The sequence below is a fragment of the Sapajus apella genome, unplaced genomic scaffold (assembly GCF_009761245.1).
Source record: "Sapajus apella isolate SASKATOON/1434 unplaced genomic scaffold, GSC_monkey_1.0 scaffold74, whole genome shotgun sequence".
NCBI lineage: Eukaryota > Metazoa > Chordata > Mammalia > Primates > Cebidae > Sapajus > Sapajus apella.
In genome coordinates this window covers 10,499,708-10,523,368 of record NW_022437014.1, presented here as the reverse complement: position 1 = coordinate 10,523,368, position 23,661 = coordinate 10,499,708, and the positions used below count along the sequence as shown (strand labels likewise).

Below are 23,661 nucleotides of genomic sequence, written 5' to 3'. Positions count from 1 at the left end.
TCGCTTGAGATCAGGAGTTCGCGAATAGCCTGGCCAACAGTTGAAATCCCATCACTACGAAAAACACATAAATCAGCCTGGCATGGTGGTGTGCACCTGTAATCCCAGATGGTTGGGAGGCTGAGGCACAAGAATGACTTGAACCTAGGAGGCAAAGGTTGCAATCAGCCAAGATTGTGCCACTGCACTCCAGCCTGGGCAACAGAGTAAGACTCTATCTCAAAAAAACAAAAACAAAAACAAGTTAAAAAAAGGAGGAACTTGTTTTCTTGCTTCCAACTTACTCATTTTTGCCACTAATACAAAAGAAATCAGAACTTATATTGGAATGATACGTAAAGACTCTGGATTCATATTCTCGAGATGAAAAGTCAAAAGCTAGAATCTCAGCATGAAAGAATAGAGACACAGGAAGAACGTTTTTTCTGTCTGGGATTCATTTCTAGGCACTCTTATAGTTTAAAAACAAAACATCTTTTTCCAGTTATAAACTTTCATATATTTTTCAATTTCCATTTTGATGATATCCTTCCAGGTCCAGGACTGAATGCTGAGAGGTTTGCAAGACACTGTTCTTAGTGAAATATTTTTCAATGTTTTGAGAGGCTTCTTTGGCCAGGAGCCCAGGATCAAGATATTAATATAGGCAGAATCATACAGTGTCATGCTGTAAGTATGTAAGCAATGTACTTGTAAGGTACAAAAGAGGGCAAAAATGTCCAATCTACTTAGAATAAATCCTGATTTCTAAGTCAGCTGTATCCCACATAGCCTCTCTCTCTTCTGCTAACCCCAAGTGGCCTTCTGATTCGATCAGAAGCAGGGGGAGATGAAGCATGACATAGAATTCTTCCCTCCCCATGAAAAATGCATACTCCCTCTCATCCTACGTGAGCTGACCTTTTTCTTGCTTCATTTATCTCTGAAACTACGGTACCTTCAGAGGTTGCCTCCTTAAGCATTCAGCGCGTCCTTCCAGAGGACATGTATGTTCCTGTTCTAGCTGAAGGAAGCGTAACCGCTCCAAGCGCTGCAGTATTTTAGTAAGAAGAATTCCCAGAGTCTTAATTTATTAACCCTGCAAAATTATTTCCTCAGCTAACGATAAAGAGCTCCTATAATTCCTTCCATAATGGCACTGTTCTTCCTGAAGTGACCCTAAAGTTTTCATAGCATGTGTCAGAAAAATTAATTGGCCTAATTCAAGGCCAGGGTTTAGGTTTCAAAGGACATTAGTTTCTCTCTCCCCAGTACAAATGTGGGTTAGAAGTCAATATAAGATAATTAAGGTATCTCATGAAATTTTGCCTTATTCACTGATCTGAATCCCTAGGACTGTTCTGAAAGGTAAAAGATGTGTATTTGTGTATGAAATATTCACAAATATCTAAACTCTTCTTCCTGTCCTCCTAATCATGGTATACTTACTCCCATTTTCAGGTTTAGCACATGCTATGTAAAGAAACTCTACAAAAAGTGGGGAGGGGAAGTGGGAAAGGAGCAGCCTTTAGGCAAATGATTAAAGTTTTCTCCTGCTCCTTGCTTGCCAACACATGTTTACAGCTATTAGAATTTTCCTCAAGCTACATTTACTTTTCGTTAGAGAAACAGCAGCAGCAGGTATGTTAGCTGGGAGTTCTGGCTCCTCTAAAAACAATACTGAAGTAGTATAGATGGGGCATGCATGTGTGAGGGAGTGGGACTATTCTTGAGAGTGGTAGGCTATAGAGATTTGGGGAGCTCCTAGTGGTCACAAATGAAGAATATTCATGTCAACATATAAATACAATTACAGGCCAAGAAGGCTCATCTTTACTGGCTCTTTAAAATACTGGGAACAGACGAGTCCTGATAGCTCAGGCCTGTAATCCCAGCACTTTGGGAGGCTGAAACAGGGGAATCACATGAGGTCAAGCGTTTGAGCCCCACCTAACAAAATGGTGAAACCCTGTCTCTACTAAAAACACAAAAATTAGCTGGGCGTGATGGCATATGCCTGTAATCCCAGCTACTTGGGAGGCTCAGGCACAAGAATCGCTTGAACCTGGGAGGCGAAGGTTGTAGTCAACCAAGATTGTGTCACTGCACTCCAGCCTGGGTGACAAAGTGAGACTCCATCTCAAACAACCGCCACCACCACCAAAAAAAAAAAAAAAAAACCATTGGGAACAGGAGAAGTTAAAAAGAGTTAATATGGCACTCTCAGAAACCTAAACTTCCTCTTATTATGTCTCTTGGTATTAATCTGTCATACTAAGAGAACAAAACCAACCACGCAACCATGAAAGACTGAAGACTGCCTTCTATGGAAGCACTTGGCTTTAAGTGCTTCCTAGAAAAAGTCCATTTCCCTGCATCAACTTAAGCTTCTAAGACCAAGAATACTTTGGAAGAACAGGATATGTACAAAATCCAAATACTTTCTGGAGAGCCAATATAAACCAAACAAAGTTGACAGTGGTAAGGGAATTAAATTCATATAGCACAGGAGCAGCAGAAAGAAACCTAGGCAGATATTCAGTCGACAGGATTCATCATCTTTTTAGGGGTCCCTTGTCAGATTGTCTTTTGATAAACTGAAAAAAGAACTCAAGCTGATAAAAAATAACGGTAGAAAAATATTAACAAGGAAGATAGAAAAGGCTCCTTCTTCTTTGAATAGAAATGTGAAACAGGCCGGGCACGGTGGCTCACGTCTGTGATCCCAGCACTTTGGGAGGCCGAGGTGGGCGGATCATTTGAACTCAGGAGTTCAAGAACAGTGTGGGCAACACGGTAAAACCTCATCTCTACAAAAAATTTAAAAAGCAGCCAGGAGTGGTGGTGCACACCTGTGGTCCCATCTACTTGGGAGACTAAGGTGGGAGGATCACTTGAGCCCAGGAGGTCGAGGTTGCAGCGAGTTGATATCATGCCACTGCACCCCAGGTTGGGTGACAGAGACCCTGTCTCAAAAACATTAAAACAAACAAATATTCAAACAAAAAAATATGCTTGCTAAGATGAGTGGAGAAACAAGAGAAAAACATAGAAGGGTAAAAAATGTCAACCTTTTAGAGCTTCCTGACTAACTGAAAGTTCCTCTGGGAGCAAAAGGAAACAAATTCGAAAGACCGAAATTCGTTCTTTGCTCTAACCACAGAATCTGGCCACAGTTCAAGTATTTCCCTTTTTTGTAGATCTTTTCTCTGGCTCTGATCAACATGGATAAAAAAAAGAGGATGCGGCTGGGCGCGGTGGCTCATACCTGTAATCCCAGCACTTTGGGAGGCTGAGGTGGGTGGATCACCTGAGGTCAGGAGTTCGAGACCGGCCTGAACAACATGGAGAAACCCCATCTCTACTAAAAATATAAAAAATTAGCTAGGCATGGTGGCACATGCCAGTATCTGTAATCCCAGCTACTCAGGAGGCTGAGGCAGGAGAATTGCTTGAATCTGGGAGGCAGAGGTTGTGGTGAGCCGAGATCGTGCCATTGCACTCCAGCATGGGCAACAAGAATGAACCCCCGTCTGATGAAAAAAAAAAAAAAAGAGGATGGAAGATGTAGACAAAGTAAACAATCTCAGTGTGCCAATTAGAGTCTTTGCAGCAATGCCTGTCAGCAATGGCAAGAGTGCTCTATTTGATAAACAGGGCATTAGGAAGGAAGCAGACAACTGCTCAAACTTAAAACCACAACAGAAACTAACCACAGTCTGCAAATAACAGTGGACGAATGCTGAACAGCAAAGACACAACTCTTTTCAGATGGAACAGACATGTGAATGATAGTCCAAGTGAGGCCGCTTACAAAAGCAAGAAAACACAATGAGAAGGTTCTTGATGTTAGAGTGTTATATTTCCTTTTGTTATTTGGAGACTGTACTGAGGTGATATGACCAGATCAAATCTCCCCATCCCCACCAATGTCCTTACCAATCTGACCCCCTCCTATTAAAACCCTCAAAAACCTCAACACAGGTGACAAATGGCTCTCTCTCCCTTGACCCTACTGTTGGGTGATATATATTCTACCTGACAGATGGCTTATTCTCACTATAGAGCCCCTGGCTGAATAAAAAGAAGCTATCTACCATATAATTACTCTTAAATCAACAAATGAAGGTGACTTTAAGTGTTATCTGGGGAAGGCCAGAACCACAAATGCACACCTTCTAAAATACTAGAATTTATATGTTTCTTAAAGGCCAAACGGCTTAAAACAATTCTGTTTAAGAAATAAATCCCTTAAAATTTGGTTTATTCCTCCTATTACCAAATATTTCATCTCTTCCCTCCTGGGGGACTTACTCGTGGGCTGGCCACACACAAAAAAGACGGCAGCTCGGTGGGCAGGCAGCGACGCAGCGAGGAGGTAGCTGATCTCTGCTGATGGACGATCTGGTCTGAGTAGCCACTCACTGCTTTACAGTGGCTGCTGAAAACAAGAGACTGCAAAATAAAAATGTAAATTAGTGCCAATGATAATTATCTTTAATGTAGACAAAATGTAAGAAAATGCCACATAGTAAACATCTAACTTTAAGACCTTTCTTCCCTGCAAATACTATTAATTCGAATAAACAACCACTAATGAGAACCAAGTATTTCATACAGCTGAAGTCCATGTTAATTTCAAAATGTGGTTTTATTAGTATACCTTAAACAACTATCGTTTCTAATTCTACCTTTTTCTAGAAGAGATATTGTTAATCAAAAACAGGCAAAATAAAACTTCATTTGACAAAACACTTGTATGGGAATGTCAGGGGAAGTTTGGTTCATCTGTTGTACTGTGGATGCAAACTCATGTCTTGAGTTGAAAACAATGATGACCAACACAAGTTCCTTCTAAATTTTTCTCTCTTTTTCTTTCTTTCTTTTTTTTTTTTTTTTTTTTTTTTTTTTTATGATAGAGTCTTGCTCTGTTGCCCAGGTTGGAGTAGTGGCACAATCTCAGCTCACCTCCACCTCCCAGGTTCAAGCCATTCTCATGCCTCAGCCTCCCAAACAGCAGGGACTACAGGCATGCACCACCACATCCAGCTACTTTTTGTATTTTTGGTAGACACAGGGTTTCACTATGTTGGCCAGGCTGATCTCAAACTCCTGATCTCAGGTGATCCACCTGCCTCGGCTTCCCAAAGTGCTGGGGTTACAGGTGTGAGTCACGGCGCCTGGCAATTTCCTTCTAAATTTTTCTTTAAAGCAGTTTGGCATCATTTGTTTTCTTATTAATTTATTCAGAGTTAATACAAGTGGTCAATAACAGGAAATCGTATCTCTTTAGTACCTCTATCTGACAACCATTTGAAATATATTTATTGTTCACTTATGTTACTGTATCAAAAATGTATTTTAGGCCGGGATCAACATTAGGTGGATCACTTGAGGTCAGGAGTTTGAGACGAGCCTGGCCAACATGGCAAAACCCTGTCTCTACTAAAAATATAAAAATTAGCTGGGCATGGTGGCGGCACCTGTAATCCCAGCTACTTGGGAGGCTGAGGCAGGAGAATGGCTTGAACCCAGGAGGCATAGGTTGCAATGAGCTGAGATCACACCACTGCACTCCAGCCTGGGTAACAAGAACAAAATTCTGTCTCAAAAAAAAAAATGTATTTTAACAGACTTCATAGCTCATGTTAAAGCTTCAGGTTACGGCCAGTCATATGAGAGATTTTAAATATGAAATGTTCATATACAAATAATTCCCTAGTGGGACATGGTGTTCTATAACAGAGATGCAGAAGTTCCTTCTTATGTTATACATTTTATCTTTGGATCTGTATTCTTATTTGTTTTACTGATACCTCAATAAGGCAGGTTAATGACCAAAATAACCATGTAGATGAAGATAACATACAGGTCAGTCTAATTTACACACTGTTGTAAGGTCAAGAATACAAACAGCAAGATCAGAACAGTAACCTGGAACCTATGTAAGAGAATAATTGTTACATTACCAGTACCAAATCACTCTGAGGATAATTTGTTCAGCTCATATCCTGCTCTTCCACTTACACAGCTTTGTTTTCCACAGAGCTTAAACCTCTGTAAGGAAATGGGTTCTTAAGGGTCACAGTTTGAAAGCAGTGGTCTCAAGATGTCTAGTAGGAAATATGCATTATTATCTGTTTCCATGAACCAATCGGTATCTTCTAAATAAATGTCATGAACAATTTGAAGACTATAGCTGTTTTCCAGGATACTTGGGCTGTCTTTCAGTGGTTTCTAATTACAGACTACAGAAGTCTTTATAACATTTGATATAATGCTAGGCCCATGTAGCTATGTTTGGCTTTTTCTCTAGATGTTGAGGTTGGTCCCTGTCATTACCCAAAGAAGAATTTTAACCTTCAGACCGTTTTTCAGTAACATCTGTGTTTCCATCTTGATTTTGGGTGGCATCTACCTTGAAGTTCATTCATCTCTCTACATGCTTATGCCTATTATCACCTGAATGTCTAACACGAGCTACAAAGATTAGTAGGCTGGGTATTGGCCTGTTCTTCCAATACTGAATTCTTAGGAGATAAAAAGGTAAAAAGATGTAGCTATGTTTTTTGTTTGTTTCCTGAAAGTGCATTTCTGACATCAGCAATAGTCCATCTTACTTCCTCACTGGGGTGGAGAGATGACAAGTCTAGCAACTTCTGCACATCCTGGCCAGCTAAGTAGTAATTCAGGGCTGCCAGCTGGGGGACACAAACTGTCACTCAGACCATTCCTGGGCAGATGGCTGAGATAGCGGCAGTAGGAACTTAAGACCTCTGAATTGTTACTAACTTCTACAGACCAGTAACTAATGTCTCTGTCAGGGATTGCATTAATTCATTTTCATTTTGAGTACTCTCAAATGGCAAAATTCAACAGAAACCTGCTTCTTACTTTATTCCAATAATGTAAAGGTAGAAAATAAAAGAATGAATGTTTCCTCCAATTATCTTCTCTTCAACACTGTAGTTATTACTAAGAAAAGAATACAACTCACCATAGGGAGTTCTTCTTAACAAAGCAAATTATTTGTTATTACCTTTTGGAAAAAGCCTGACTAGCAGTAATTCTATTCCCAGGGATGGTCATTCCCAAATCAAGATTCATTCATATATTTTTTGAGACAGAGTCTCTCTCTGTCACTCAGGCTAGAGTGCAGTGGTGCAATCTCAGCTCACTGCAACCTCTGCCTTCCTGGGTTCAAGTGATTCTCCCACCTCAGTCTCCTGAGTAGCTGGGCCTACAGGTGCACACCACCACACCTGGTTAATTTTTGTGTTTTGAGTAGAGATTGGATGTTGTCATGTTGGCCAGGCTTGTCTCGAACTCCTGGCCACAAGTGATCTCTGCTCCTTAATCTCCCAAAGTTCTGGGATTATAGGCATGAGCCACCATGCCCCGCCAACATTCACTTATTTTTTATGAGCTGGGTTAAGACTGTATTCTCACTGAAGTTGCTAAGCCAAGGTGATGTATAGCTTTCTGATTCCAGGAAATTCCAATTTCCCTTCACGTAGCGGCATGAACTGGTAGACATTGCTAGACACAGAAAAATGTATGCCTGACATAGAAGAATACAAAGAATACCTTAAGCAATATTGTGAATAGGAAAGAAAGTATGTTCATTACTTCTTTAGTTTAGCTTGGCCATGAAAGAAAGAAGAAAAGAGAAAGAGAAGGGAAGAGAGAGAAAGAAAGAAGGAAAGGAAGGGAAAGAAAAGAGAGAGGGAAGGAGGGAGGCAAAGAGAGAAGGAGGGTAGGAAGGGGAGGAAGGAGAATGAAGGAAGGAAGGGAGGGAGGGAGGGAGGGAAGGAGAGAGGGAGGCAGTCAGATAGAAATGCATACTATGGGGGATTTGACTTGGTTTTCACATGGTTACACATTTTGCTATTCTTTTGTCCCTTTCTCATGCTCTTGAAAGTCTCATTACCCTGGAAGCACTGGCAGCTGTGTGTGTCTTGCTGCTAGGACTACAACATGCACACAGTAGTGAAGTTAGGCTTTTCTAAAGACTCTTTTGGCACCATAAAGTCTCAAGTGAAAATAAGTAGCCCAGGATGACAGACTCCACAACTGCAAACTCCTTGCCTCAGCATAGCACAGAAAACACATACATGTTTTTCCCTCAGACCTAGATGTACTCATTTAATAAGAGGTCATGCTTTACTCTCCATGTTTTGTTTCAAATTAAAAAGAATACTTCTGTTAAAAATTTAGGTCTCCATTACTCAAAATTAGCTTTATACATCTTTTCTTAAAGAACATATCAAATTTAGATACACAGGAAAAAGTCTCACTTTAAATGAAACAGCACAATGTTGACAAATCAACTCTTAGATTACATGGATTCTATTTTCGCGGATATTTTAAGCATCCAAACAAAAAGGGGGAAAATAAACGCAGAGAAACACAATAGTTTCCCAGCGCTATCCACAAGGGGCATTTGCAGTATTCACAATCTCAGGAAATGATGACAGATATAGATACTGTAGCTGAAAATTAACATTTAGTGCAAGAGTTTTTGTAAACTTCCTGTTTGGGTGAATCTTCATCAATAGCCCGTCAAGGCCGGGCGCGGTGGCTCAAGCCTGTAATCCCAGCACTTTGGGAGGCCGAGGCGGGTGGATCACGAGGTCAAGAGATCGAGACCATCCTGGTCAACATCGTGAAACCCCGTCTCTACTAAAAATACAAAAAATTAGCTGGGCATGGTGGTGCGTGCCTGTAATCCCAGCTACTCAGGAGGCTGAGGCAGGGGAATTGCCTGAACCCAGGAGGCGGAGGTTGCAGTGAGCCGAGATCGTGCCATTGCACTCCAGCCTGGGTAACGAGAGCGAAACTCCGTCTCAAAAAAAAAAAAAAAAATAGCCCGTCAAAAAACTCTAAGGATTTAATACAGAATAGTGTTTAAAACTTCAACACATGTCACTCCTTTCAAAACAACTCTATGTTTAGAACCTTTGTGTATTTTAAATTGCAAAATCTGAAATGCTCCCAATTTCTGTGAGTTACTTGACTTACCAGAGCTGTAGACTACATAAAACTTTCAGGCCAGGTATGGTGGCTCACGCCTATAATCTCAGCACTTTGGGAGGCTGAGGAGGGTGGATCACAAGGTCAGGAGTTTGAGACCAGCCTGGCCAACACAGTGAAATCTTGTCTCTACTAAAAATACAAAAATTAGCCCTGTGTGGTGGCACCTGCCTGTAATCCCAGGTACTCAGGGAGATGAGGCAGGAAAATTGCTTGAACCAGGGAGGTGGAGGTTGCAGTGAGCTGAGGCCATGCCAATGCACTCCAGCCTGGGTGACAGAGTGAGACTTTGTCTCAAAAAACAACCAACTTTCAACACATACGACGCATAAGTAGACCATTACCATGACAACAGTTTCAAAGTGACGGATAGGAGACAGAATCAATACTGGTACTGTACACCATGTCTGCCAACCACCATTTTCAATTTTTAAAATGACATTTAATTGGAATAGACTCAAATCTGTTCTGCCCTAAGGAAGGTAACTAAATGATATATTTACTACAGGCTCTCTTTTTTTGTCTTTATTCTTCTAAGCAAAACAAGATTTTCTTTTTCTATCTCTGCTGCCTGAATCGGACTTTTATTTTTTTTGTGACAGTCTCGTCACCCGGGCTGGGGTGCAGTAGTGTGACCACAGCTCACTGTAGTCTCAAATTCCTGGGCTCAAGTGATCCTCCCAACTCATCTTCCTTCAATATCATGAACCACCACATCCAGCTAAGCAAAACAAGATTTAAAAAAAAAAATTCATATAGCCTGGGCAATCCAGTGAACTCTGTCTTTACAAAAAATATAAAAATTAGCCAGGCATGGTGGTGCACACCTGTAGTCCCAGCTACTCAGGAGGCTGAGGTAAGAGGATTGTTTGAGTCTGGGAAATCAAGGATGCAGTGAGCTGGGATCAAGCCACTGTACTCCAGCCTGGGTAACAGAGTGAGACCCTGTCTCAAAACAAACAAACAAATAAACAAACAAAATCACATATATAAGATTTACACTTTTTATCTACTATAAAACAGTACAAGAAAATAACTCTGGCCAGAGGTACCACAGTGCAGGGGAGGTGTGTGAGAACGAATTTATGAAAGTTTTGACCCAGCTGGGCACAATGGCTCAGGCCTATAATCCCTGCACTTTGGGAGGCCGATGCAGGTGGATCACTTAAGGTCAGGAGTTTGAGACCGGCCTGGGCAACATGGTGAAATCCTGTCTCTACTAAAAATACAGAATTAGCCAGGCATGGTGGCTAATTTTGTATTTTGTGGTGCATGCACATGATCCCAGCTACTCGGGAGGCTGAGGCAGGAGAATCGCTTGAACACAGGAGGCAGAGGTTGCAGTGAGCTGAGATCATGCCATTGCACTCCAGCCTGGGCAACAAGAGCGAAACTCTTGCTGAAAATGAAATCTCATTATTAAACTATAGTTAGTGTCTTTCTCAGCTAACATTTGCTGTGAAGAAACATGGGTAACATAGAGTACAAGGAGAGAGTCCAAAATCCTTTCTAATTGAAAAACTGGTTAAGAACTAGTGTAACAGTCAGAATCCATTTACAGTCTAAGCCAAAATCTCAGAACAGAAAATTCAAAATAAATTTCAACAATTAACAAAAAAAAAAGTACAACAAATTATATCTGATATAATGGGATTAGCCTTGCCAGTAAGGGGCGGAGGTAGTTTTAAGATATGGTCACAAATTATTTCGCCAGGGGCAATGGCTTACACCTAATACCAGCACTTTGGGAGACTGAGGCAGGGGAGTCACTTGAGACTAGGAGTTCAAGATCAGCCTGGGCAACATACTGAAACCCATCTCTTTAAAAAAAAATAAAATCTGAAAATTAGTTGGGTGTAGTGGCATGTGTCTGTAGTCCCAGACACTTGGGAGGCTGAGGTGGGAGGACTGCTTGAGCCACAGAGGTGGAGGCTGCAGTGAGCCACGACTATACCACTACACTCTTGCCTAGGTGACAGAGAAAGACTAGCTCTCTTAAAAAAAAAAATGGCCAGGCACGTTAGCTCATACCTGTAATCTGAGCACTTTGGGAGTCCAAAGTGGACAGGTCACTTGATGCCAGGAATTCAAGACCAGCCTGGCCAACATGGTGAAACCCCATCTCTACTAAAAAATAAATAAAAAATTAGCTGGGCATGATGGCCCACACCTGTAATCCCAACTACTCAGTAGGCTGAGGCAGGAAAATCACTGAAACCCAGGAGGCAGAGGTTGCAGTGAGCTAAGATTACACCACAGCACTCCAGCCTGGGCAACAAAGTGCGACTCTCTCAAAAAGACAAAAAAAGAACCACCTAGCTAAGCTCCTCCCCAGTTCCTGGCCAACAAAAACTGTGAGATATCGAGTGTTTACTGTTTTAATCTCTAGGTTTTAGGATAACAAGTTATATAGGTATAACTACTACTACAGGGGCTAAAATCCACAGTTGAACTCATTAGCAATTTCTATTGTAGTTTCTATAGATTCATTTCTCTCCCTTGTTCCTTACTACCCAGGGAATATCACCTCTAGTTCTCAGATCAAATGCAGGGCAAAAATAACTAAGTGCAATTAGATCAATAAAGGATCGGGTTACCTATCCCAGAAGTTAGAAGCTCTAACTTCTCCTAGGGGTTTACTTCCCCTAAACCCCTAGGGGTTTCACAAAATTGCATACTTGTAATTTTAGGCTAGAAGACCTTCCCTCAGATTAATACACACCATGTTCCAAGGAATAGTACCAATGTACCAATATTGGTATTAATATATTGGTGTATTAATATAATGTGCCATTATTCACTAAGTCATTCAGCAAACACTTAACCTTAAAGGTACTGAAAATAGCCAGACCACAAAGACAAATCGATTAATGGCATAAAATGTCCAAACATTTAAATTGGTTTTGGCCAGGTGCAGTGGCTCACACCTGTAATCCCAGAACTTTGGGTGACTAAGGTAGGCAGATTACTTGAGGTCAGGAGTTTGAAACCAGTCTAGCCAATATGGCAAGATGCCACCTCTCTAATAAAATTACAAAAATTAGCTGGGTGTGGTGGCGGATGCCTGTAATCCCAGCTATTTGGGAGGCTGAGGGAGGGGAATAACTTGAACCCAGGAGGCAGAGGTTGCAGTGAACTGGTATCGCGCCATTGCACTCCAGCACTTTGGAAGGCCAAGGTGGGAGAATTGCTTGAGCTTAGGAGTTCAAGACCAACCTGGATATAACATAGTGAGACCCTGCTGCTACCTAAAAAAGGGAAAGAAAATATGATAAAATAAGATTTATAAGCCAAATTCTAAAATTTACATAAATATACCAAGGTCTAAGAACAGCCAAAATTATCCAGAAGAAAAACAAAGCTAGAGGACCTGTGCACCAATTATCAAGACTTACTATGAAGCTGTAGTTATTAACAAAGAGTGGCAATGGTTTGAGGATAGTCAAATGGGTTAAAAGAACAGAACAGAGTTCAGAAACTGAATAACACATATATAGACACCTATTTGACAAAAGTGATGTTACAGTCCAGTAAGAAAGGTCTTTTCAATAAATGGGATATAGAGAGAAATAGAATTATCTTCATGAACTTAGTGGAGGCAAATAATTCTTAAACAGGACACAAAAACTGGTAACTATTCATCAGAAGACACCACTAAGGCTGGGTGCAGTGGGTCATGACCAAGTCCCAGCACACTGGGAGGCTGAGGCCAGAGGATTATTTCAGGCCAGAGTTCAAGGCCAACCACAACAACACAGCAAACCTAACCTAAACCTAAGCCTAACCCTGAGCTATGACTGCATCAGTACACTACACTCCAGCCTAGGCAACAGAACAAGCCAGATCCTGTTTCAATAAAAAGGGAGGGCTGCAGAGGGTACCAATGAAAAGAAAGTTACAGAGTAGAAGCTATTTGTAATATACAAAGAGCTACAAATCATAAGAAAAATACAGTCACCCCAATGGAAAAACAGGAACAGTTCTGAACAAGCATTTAATAAAGGCAGTTATCCAAATGGCCAATAAACACCAGAAAAGGTATTCAATATCATTTTCACAAGAGAAATTCAACTTTAAGACACAATGAGACACTACCACTCAACAAAGTTTAAACGAAGAGACAGACGATACCATATTCTTGCAAAGACGTAGAGGGTCTCGCTCTGTTACCCAGGTCAGAGTGCAGTGGTGGGATCACGGTTTACTGCAGCCTCAACCTCCCAGGCTCAGGCGATCCTCCCACCTCAGCTTCCCAAATAGCTGAGACTACAGTTACACGGCATCATGCTTGGCAAATTTTTGCATTTTTTTGGTAGAGACAGGGTTTTGTTGTGTTGGTCAGGTTGGTCTTGAACTCCTGGGCTCAAGCCATCATCCTGCCTCAGCCTACCAAAATGCTGGAATTACAGGCATGAGCCACCATGCCTAGCACCTACATTGTTGTTAATTGTTACATTTGGAACTTCTAGTTCTTTATTCAAAACTTAGGCTAATCTTTAAGACTGGGTAACATCTTAGGATCATTTTGCTTGGGTGAAAGCGAAGATTTCTTTCTTTCTTTTTTTTGAGACATGGTCTCGCTCTGCCGCCCAGGCTGGAGTGCAGTTGCATAATCTCAGCTCATTGTGACCTCTGCTTCCGGGTTCAAGCAATTCTCCTGCCTCAGGCTCCCAAGTAACTGAGATTACAGGCATATGCCACCACAACTGGCTAATCTTTTTTTTCGTATTTATAGTAGAGACAGGGTTTCACCATGTTGGCCAAGCTGGTCTCAAACTCCTGGCCTCAAGGGATCTGCCCACCTCAGCCTCCCAAAGTGCCAGGATTACAGGCATGAGCCACCGCACCCGGCCTCATTTTTGAATTGTTTTTAATAGATATGGGGTCTCACTATATTGCCTAGGCTGGTCTTGAACTCCTGGGCTCAAACGATCCTCCCACTTTGGCTTTCCTAAGTGCTAGGATTACAAGCCCAAACCAACCAACACTCGAGGCCCTGAAAGCAGAGATCTTTTAAAATTGACAGTCTTTTTTTTTTTTTTTTAAAGATTTGAGTCTTGCTCTGTCGCCCAGGTTGGAGTCCAGTGGCAGGATCTCCCCTCACTGGAACCTCAGCCTCCCAGGTTCAAATAATTCTCATTTCTCAGCCTCCCGAGTAGCTGGGACTACAGGCGTGTGCCACCATACTCAGCTAATTTTTGTATTTTTAGTAGAGACAGGGTTTCACTATATTGGTCAGGCTGGTCTTGAACTCCTGACCTCAATGGATCTGCCCACCTCGGCCTCAAAAAATGCTGGGATTACTGGCATGAGCCACCATGTCTGGATGACAGTCTTATAATTAATTAAGAGAAAAATAAGCTCTAGCAAAATATACTACTTGGTTGATATTTCAATATACATACATACGTTGGAGATACGGATGATGACATTGAAAGCAGAACAGTGTCTCCACACATACATGATATGCTTTCAGTTCTCCACGGCCCGCTGGCTCATTAATCCAGTGCATACTCTAAACCACTTTAAAAACAAATGTCTATCCACAACATGGGATAAAATTAAAAAGAGTAAATGGAAGTGAATCTTTCAAATGGTAAACTCAGATGTTATGGCAAGTTTCCCATAAAGCATACGACGTACACCCGCATTTGTCGGGCAATTCTAACTGACATTAAGGACCTCACTAAGCAGACACTCTGCAACATATGACAATATTTTCAGAAAACAGAGACTAATACAAATGAGTGATACATAGCTCTAGCATTAAGAAAAATGCAGCTGTCTATATAATAGGGCAAAACAATCCCTTGGAAGACTGGTGCTTTTTGTACAAAAAGCAGAACTGGTAAAAATGTATTACAGTAGTAACATATATTACCAAATTTAGGGGTTGAGAAAAGGAATTAGTAATCTAATTCCATTCCAAAAAATGTCCTTCATTTCATATCAAACTACCTCGTAAAGTTTTCTATAGGATACAAGGAAAATGACCTAGTTTCTAACCTTTAATCTAGCTGAAGGACTGTAACAACCAAACTATCACTCCTCAAAACTCTCTAGTATTACTCATTTCACTCAGAATAAAGTCCAAACCCTTGGGAATTCTGAAGCTCCATATGACCTGGACCTACATATATAATGTCAATTCTATAATTTCACCTTGTCATTTACTATCCTGTAAGGGCCAAAAACTGTATGAAACCATACACAACATCATTACATTACATGGAAATACAATTTAAGATCACAATGAGATGCCACTACACATTCAAAAAAAAATAATTAAAATTATAAGAAATGATTATTCATAAGGAGTCACACACACACACACACACACACACACACACACACACACACAAAACAAAACAAAACAGACTGTCATTCCCAGGTGTAGTGGAGGATGGTGAATAACAGCAAATCTCAGACACACTGCAGATGCAAATGTAAATTTATAAAACCATTTTGGAAAAATGTTTGGCAACATGTATCGAACACAGATATACTTGGTGGTACAGCAATTCCATTCCCGGGCATAAACTCCAAAGAAAGTAGTGTTTGCATTCATCAAATAACATGTACACAAATGTGCATAGGAGTTTTATTCATCATAGCTTAGAAATGAAAATAATCAAAATATCTACCACAGTAGAACACATTAATAAACTGTGGTCTATTTAGACAATGTAATACTTCATAGCCATAAAAAAGAATACTTTATACAACATGGTCAAATCTCATAAATAATACTGAGTGAAAAATCCCAGTTACAAAAGATTATATAGAAAAGATTATAAAAAAGATTATAAGATAATTCCATTCACATAAGTTCACAAACAGATAAAAATAATCTATGGTGACAGAAGCAGAATGACAATTACCCTTAATTGTTGGTTTGTTTTTTTCTAAACTAGAGGTATTAACTGTAAAGGAGCCTGAGGGAGTTGGAAGTGTTCTTTCTATATCTTGATCTAGGTGGTTGTTAAATAAGTGTATACACATATATAAATTCACAGAGCTGTACACTTAAGATCTGTGGACTTCACAGTAAAGTTATTTTAAAAAATATACATTTTGAAAATATAAATGCATGCAAAAATATATATACAAAATGCAAATTCAGTTAGAACTCAATAGACTGTACCACCCACTCTTCTAGGAACTCTTTGGCTCTGTTTACTTTATATTTTTATTATTATTTTTACTGATTCAAGCAAAAGGAAAGAAGATACTAAATAGGTAATTTATGCTCAAATAATTGCTTACCTTTAACAAAGGGCAACTGCAAAGGTTTGGAAAGGAGAGTGGCAAATTAACCCCAAGAAGGAAATCCTTGTTTCTCAGGTATCTCTGCTGGTTCTCCCCTTCTGGCTCTCCCCAGGAGCGTAGCTGATGGAGCCTGTAGGAGGCTTTCAGAGACAGGAAAAGAGCTAACCATCTGAAATAAACCACAGCAGACACGCTTATTCAGTGCTCCATGGAGGTTTGAGGATCGTTCATAGCAGTAAGGAATGATCCAAGAATTTTCTCTCATAAACATAAACCTTTTGCAAATCTTTATCATTTTAGAAACAGTTCTTTCCTACTGCAGATAAAGCAGTTTCATATTTTTCTTCTATAAATTATTTCACATTATATGGTTTGCTACTATGAAAACTAAAATCCTCTGCAAAGTTCCTATCAGTATTAAAAAACATTCGCTGGGTGCAGTGGCTCATGCCTGTAATCCCAGCACTTTGGGAGACTGAAGTGGGTGGAACACCTGAGGTCAGGAATTTGAGACCAGGCTGGCCAATATGGTGAAATCCAGTCTCTACTAAAAATAGAAAAAAAATTAGCTGGGCATGGTGACGCATGCCTGTAATCCCAGCTACTTGGGAGGCTGAGGTAGAAGAATCGCTTGAATCTGGGAGATGGAGGTTACAGTGAGCGGATATAGTGCCATTGCACTGCAGCCTGGGCAACGGAGTGAGACTCTGTCTCAAAAAAACAAAAAACGAAAAAAACATTCAGCTTGTCTGGGCATAGCGGCTCATGCTTGTAATCCCATCACTTTGGGAGGCTGAGACGGGCAGATCAATTGAGGCCAGGAGTTCCGGCCAGAACAGCCTGGCCAACATGGTGAAACCTTGCCTCTACAAAAAAATACAAAAAAATAGCCAGGTGTGGTGGCACATCCCTGTAATCCCAGCTACTTGGGAGGCTGAGGCAGGAGAATCACTTGGAGCTAGGAGGTAAAGGTTGCAGTATGTCAAGATTGTGCTACTATACTCTAGCCTGGTGACAGAGCAAGAACCCTGTCTCCAAAATGAAGGAAAAGAGAAAGAAAACAGAAACATTCACCTCTAGCACAAAAAAAATCATATCATAAAAACATCTTCAGCCAGGTGCAGTGGCTTATGCCTGTAATGCAAGCACTTTTAGGGGGACAAGGTGGGTGGATCACCTGAGATTAGGAGTTCAAGACCAGCCTGGCCAACATGGTGAACCCTCATCTCTACTAAAAATACAAAAATTAACTGGGTGTGGTACTGCGTACCTGTAATCCCAGCTGCTCGGGAGGCTGAGGCAGGAGAATCACTAGAACCCAGGAAACGGAGGTTGCAGTGAGCCAAGATTGAGCCTCTGCACTCCAGACTGGGCGACAGAGTGAGACCCGGTAACAACAACAACAACAAAAAACAAAAAAGATACCAAAAAACCCCCTTCATATAAAGGCGATAACCATTTAAACAAAAAGTAATAAAATCAGTGAGAGCCATTATGCCAAAGAAGAGAGAATTAAACTTCCCAGAATACTTGAGGCACACTATGCTGCAATCACCACTAACTAAATGAATCACTAGCCACCATTTGTCCTGCTAAAACAAGTAAAACATAACGGACTTACTAGAAGTTACGGAAGAAAAGCCTAAACAGTTTATATTTAAGGTGTACGCATATGTATATATATATAAATATAAATTAATTAATGAAAAAAAATTTTTTAGACAAATTCTCATTCTGTTGCCTGGGCTGGGGTGCAGTGGCACGATCTGAGCTCACTGCAACGCCCACCTCCTCGGTTCAAGCAATTCTCCCACCTCAGCCTCCTGAGTACCTGGGATTACAGATGCATGCCACCATGCTGGGCTAATTTTTGTATTTTTATTAGAGACAGGATTTCACCATGTTGGCCAGGATACTCTCAAACTCCTGACCTCAGGTGATCCACCTGGCTCAGCCTCCCAAAGTACTGGATTACAGGCATAAGCCACTGCACCTGGTCTATTTAAGGTATATTATGAAGCATCATGCAATCATAAAATGACCAAAAGAAAGTACAATTCACTTATAAATAAAAAATTATAATCTTTTGTTTGTTTTGTTTTGAGACCAAGTCTTGCTCTGTTGTCCAGGCTGGAGAGCTGTGGAAAGATCTCAGCTCACTGCAACCTCCACCTCCCAGATTCAAGCAATTCTCCTGCCTCAGCCTGCCAAGCAGCTGAGATTACAGGGGTGTACCACCACAAGCAGCTAATTTTTGTATTTTTGGTACAAACAGGGTTTCACCATGCTGGCCAGGCTGGTCTTGAACTCCTGACCTCAAGTGATCCACCCACCTCACTCTTCCAAAATGCTGGGATTACAGGCGTAAGCCACCATGACTGGCCAACAAACTTTATTCTTAACAAAAGAAAATGAACGACAAGTTCTCTAAGATAATTTAATATTAAATATTTAATTCCACAGTATTCAGTATCTATCCCATTTATTCCTAACTGCTCTCTTATCAAATAATAAGCAAACCTCTCACCTGGCCAAAAGTCCCTGAAGCATGAAGTTTGCCATTTCTGCTGGAGATATATCAATAAAGCGAAGGAAAGAGAAACAGCTTTCTTCATTAAGACCTGGAATGTTAAAGGACAATTTGAAACCCAACAGCAAACCAAGAGATGATGCTCAGGTAAAGCCTGCTAAGTTTTGACTTAAGAACAAAACACTATTCTAAAGGTTCTGATCTAGCCACCACTGTGGAAGTTAGGGTGCCATACCTTTATACCACAATTACAGGTAAGAGAGGCAGGCCTATGAGATATGGCATATATGGACCAGACTAGAGATGGCTCCTAAGTTACTTGTGGGATTTCTGGATTCTTGCCTAAATGCCTTCTATTTGTCCAATGCCAGGAAAAAGAAAAGGACAGGACAGAGGTGAAACGTTCTGAACCTTGGCCTTAACATTTTGGACAGAGTACAAAGTTGAGTAGCTTATTTTCCTTAGGCTAAGAAGGAAGGAAGGAAGTCTCATTAATTAGAGAGTTCAGCATTGACTCTGTCAAATTTCAGGGCAAGAATCTTGAAAGGCAGGCCTAAAATAAAGATGGAAAGTCAATAAAACTACTTTCTACTTCTTCCTGTTATGGCTACAAATCACAGAGCCTATAGAGATAACTAATTTCCTTAATTAAATCTTATCAAGATTTCATAAATAAAGGCCTAGCATATAGGCAAAACCAATACTTGCTCTAAATCAGTCCCTCAGCAAAACAAAGATCATCCTGGTAAAACCCTGACAAACCTCCTTTTGCAAAGATCAAAACACCTACCTTTTCTGTGAAAGAGAGACTGCTGGATATAGTCTGGTGCAAATGGAGAAAGAACCCTTAACCACCTGCGAAGTGAATAAATAAAATAAAGCCAAACCCAATTATAAATAATGGAAAGTTAACTAGACTATAGATTCTATACAAAGTAAAACCTTTTAGTTTTGAAACTGTTCCACTTTTTAAGTTTCTTGTCATATTACCACACAATAATCATAGCATACAAGTCAAAAAGTATGAAGTATTTAATGAAAGTATAAGAACGTAACACAAGCTAAAAGTAGTCTCATTTTATTTCAGAGAATCACAATTCTGGTGCCCTAAGGTATCAGACACCATATTAAACAAAAAGCAATACACCTCTGGCCTATTTCCCCCTGCTCAAGTTAAATATTAACCTGGTGCTACAAAGAACTCATAAAGTAAAATCCAAGAAATGTATTTCAGTTTCAGTTTCATTAAACTAAATACTGGTGATGAGTTTCTCTACAAAAGAGCTTTCTAAATCCATGATTCTCAAATGTTGATAAGCAGGAGAAACCGCTGGGAACTTGTGAAAAAATCCAGAAGCCAGGGCCATCCTAACTCACAGGTGTGGAATGGACTATACATCTATTTCCTGAATGCAAGTGGTCTCTAGCATATTACCTTAACAATCACTTCAAACTTTTAAAAGACAATAAATCAGATTTACTGAGAAAAGGAAGATCTAATTAGCTTACAATCCAATCAGTTCTCCTACAAGTGCAATTCTAAGTATAAAGTAAGCCACCATAAACCAGTTTCAGCAGTGGGGCATAGATATTTGCTATTCATGCTTGTGGCAAGTACATATTTACAAATTGGTGCACATTCCTGATTCAAAGAAGAACTGAAGTGACTAGAGCCTTTAAGGCCACCTAGCGAAGTTTTAACAGTGCTCAAATTCCTTCCATAAGATCCCTCAACAAATAGTTGTCTACCCTTTTCTTAAATGCCTCATTGTTGGGGAACTCATATATTCTCTACTAAATTATCTATTAAGCCATAAAACCTCAAATTATAAAACACTTATAGTGAACAGAGAGTAATACTTGCCTACCTGTCTCGTGAATGGTTGAAGACCCTGATCTGTCCGTGACGGTAGATAAACTTTGAAATGTGGTATGGCTTTAAGGAAATATGAAATGGAGACCAAGTTTCTTGCCGTTCAAATAACTCTGGGTGATTACACACCTAAAAGGAAGGGAAATGGTAAGGTTTAATATTACCATATGCAGACATCATTGAATGTAATGATAGGGGATCCCAAATTCCAAACATTTACCTCTGGGGATGTATAATTCCCCATTTTCATCTCATTAACAGCCACCTCATCTCTACTAAAAATACAAAAATTAGCCAGGCATGGTGGCAGGCTCCTGTAGTCCCAGCTCCTTGGAAGCTGAGGCAAGAGAATCGCCCTGAACCTGGAAGCCAGAGGTTACACTGAGCTAAGGTCATGCCACTGTACTCCAGCCTGGGCAACAGAGGAAGACTCTGTCTCAAAAAACCTGAAAAAACAAACAACAAAACTTCAAAGGAACTGATCTAAGCTCTTACCTTCCTAAACTGCATAACCAGATTCATGAGGCTGCTGGTGGTATTCTGTGCTTGTTGGGTAGAGCCCATAGAAGACTGCAATAAATCCTCAATGGAAATTTTGTTCTTTAGTGCCTGATATAACAGCTTCTGTCGGCTGGTCAGTTGGCAATACATTAGAATTTCAATCTAAAAATCAGTAAAAACATTTATATTTGGAAAAGAAATTTTTAACAAAATTCAGTATAAGCTTAAAGCTGAAAACATACGCAAGCCAAATTATGATTGAGAAAACAACATATGTGAACTCAGTATCTCTATAAACCTGTGAATGTGGACAATCATTTAGAAAAAAATGTTCCTTCCTTGGCCCTCTTCATCACTCATTCCATTTGCTCTGCCTGGGCAATCTCTTCCATTTCTAATAGCACCGACTAACAGTCATCACAGTAACATACAAAAATGTATTCCCAAACATACCCATGCCAGTACCTGCAACTACTAACTCTAAGAGTACCACTCAGTCTGCAGCAATCTGTATATGTAATGTGTCAGAAAAACAGTTCTCTTTTCCACAATTTACTAAATTGGTTAACAGCATTACCATTCCTTCAGTTGGGAAAGACAAACATAATTCACCTCTGAATGCTCTCTCACATCCTATGTTCTAGTAGTATTTCCTAAATCCTTCAATTTAGTGTGAAAATCTACCACCCTTTCTAACTATTCCCATTGCCCTACTGCTGGCCCTCATCTGATACAGTATACACCGATAATACTTTGGGGTCTTCCTGCCTCCAGTTTCTTCTGGTTGTAATATACTTTTCACATATAACTTATAAAGGAATTCAACTGCTAAAAAATCTTCAATGGGCATTTCTGCCTATAGTAAAATATTTAAACTTCTCATCACGGCAAATAAAGTCTCCCATAATCAAACCTACCTTGCTGTCCGAGTTTATCATCATCATAACCTCCTTACATACCACTTAGCTACAATGGTCTGAAAGTTAGCCAAAATAGGTTGCATATCTGAAAGATACTCTACTTTTGCTCATGCTGCCCTTATTGCCTAGCCCCACATGCCCACCGTATTTTCCTAGTAAATGCCAGCTCATCCTCTGAAACCCAGCTCACATGTCTTTGCTTTAATGCCTTCTCTAACTTTCCCTAACAAAACTATAATAAGAAACACTAAAGATGTTTAAGAAACATATACTATACACAATAGTTACGAACTATACTACATCTTCAGATCACCTCCCTACATAGCACTAAACAACAACTATGAACTAGCTGGAAGCAGTGGCTCACATCTGTAATCCCAGCACTTTGGGAGGCCAAGGCGGGAGGATCGCTTGAGCCCACAAGTTCTGAGACCAGCCTGGGTAACTTAGTGAGACTCTGACTCTACAAAAATTAAAAAATGAAAAATTACCCAGGCATGGTGGTATGTACCTATAGTAAGTACCAGCTACTAAGGAAGCTGCAGTGGGGGGATTCCTTGAACCCAAGAGTCTGAGGTTGTAGTTAGCCACAATCAGGCTATTGCACTCCAGCCTGGGTGACAGCGTAAAAACCAGCCTCAGGAAAAAAAAATTTTTTTTTGAACAATGAACTGCTATTGTTTACAAAACCCTTTAAATATAAACGCCTTAGGGATTCATTATTTAAATAAAATATTTTCCTTCTATCAGTTGTATCTATGTGACATTGCTACTATATTTATTAGGTAAAATCTGCCAATTACAAAAAATTGCCATCAAGACTTTGAGAAAAAAAAACTAAATAAAGATACAGCTCTACTCTCTTTGAAGAGGCTATATATACAATCCCATATTTCTTAAGTCTAGCATGGTGGCTCATGCTTATAATCCTAGCACTTTGGGAGGCTGAGGTGGAAGGACTGCTGGAGCCCAGGAGTTCAAGACTTATCTAGGCAACATAGTGAGATCCTGTCTCCAGGGGAAAAAAAGGAAAAAAGAAAAATTAGCGGTCTGATGGCGTATACCCGTAGTCCCAGCTAGTAGGGAGGCTGATGTGGTAGAATTGCTTGAGCTGACAACGTTGAGGCTGAGGTGAGCAGAGATTGCACCACTGCACTACATCCTGGGTGACAGAGCAAGACCTTGTCTTACAAAAAAAAAAAAAAAAAAAAAAATTAAGAGGGAAAAAAAAGAAGGGAGGGATTAAAATTACACTTAAGAGGCTGGGCACGGCCGGGCACGGTGGCTCAAGCCTGATTTAATCCCAGCACTGTGGGAGGCCGAGGTGGGTGGATCACGAGGTCAAGAGATCGAGACCATCCTGGTCAACATGGTGAAACCCCGTCTCTACTAAAAATACAAAAAATTAGCTGGGCATGGTGGCGCATGCCTATAATCCCAGCAACTCAGGAGGCTGGGGCAGGAGAATTGCCTGAACCCAGGAGGCGGAGGTTGCAGTGAGCTGAGATGGCGCCATTGCACTCCAGCCTGGGTAACAAGAGCGAAACTCCGTCTCA

At 40.5% G+C, this 23,661-nt stretch overlaps 1 protein-coding gene across 4 annotated transcripts in view; it reads right to left on the bottom strand.

The window, feature by feature from the left end:
* The window catches only part of INO80 (INO80 complex ATPase subunit), a 130,661-nt gene that overhangs the window by 44,960 nt on the left and 62,040 nt on the right, over positions 1–23,661 (bottom strand). For all 4 annotated transcript variants that reach the window (XM_032251268.1, XM_032251271.1, XM_032251270.1 and 1 more), the window contains 6 exons: positions 21,180–21,347; positions 20,680–20,813; positions 19,602–19,666; positions 18,809–18,902; positions 16,279–16,450; positions 4,294–4,434 (listed from right to left, as the gene is read on the bottom strand). In XM_032251268.1, coding sequence (XP_032107159.1) covers positions 4,294–4,434; positions 16,279–16,450; positions 18,809–18,902; positions 19,602–19,666; positions 20,680–20,813; positions 21,180–21,347 — 774 coding nt within the window. The remainder of the gene's footprint in view (positions 1–4,293; positions 4,435–16,278; positions 16,451–18,808; positions 18,903–19,601; positions 19,667–20,679; positions 20,814–21,179; positions 21,348–23,661) is intronic.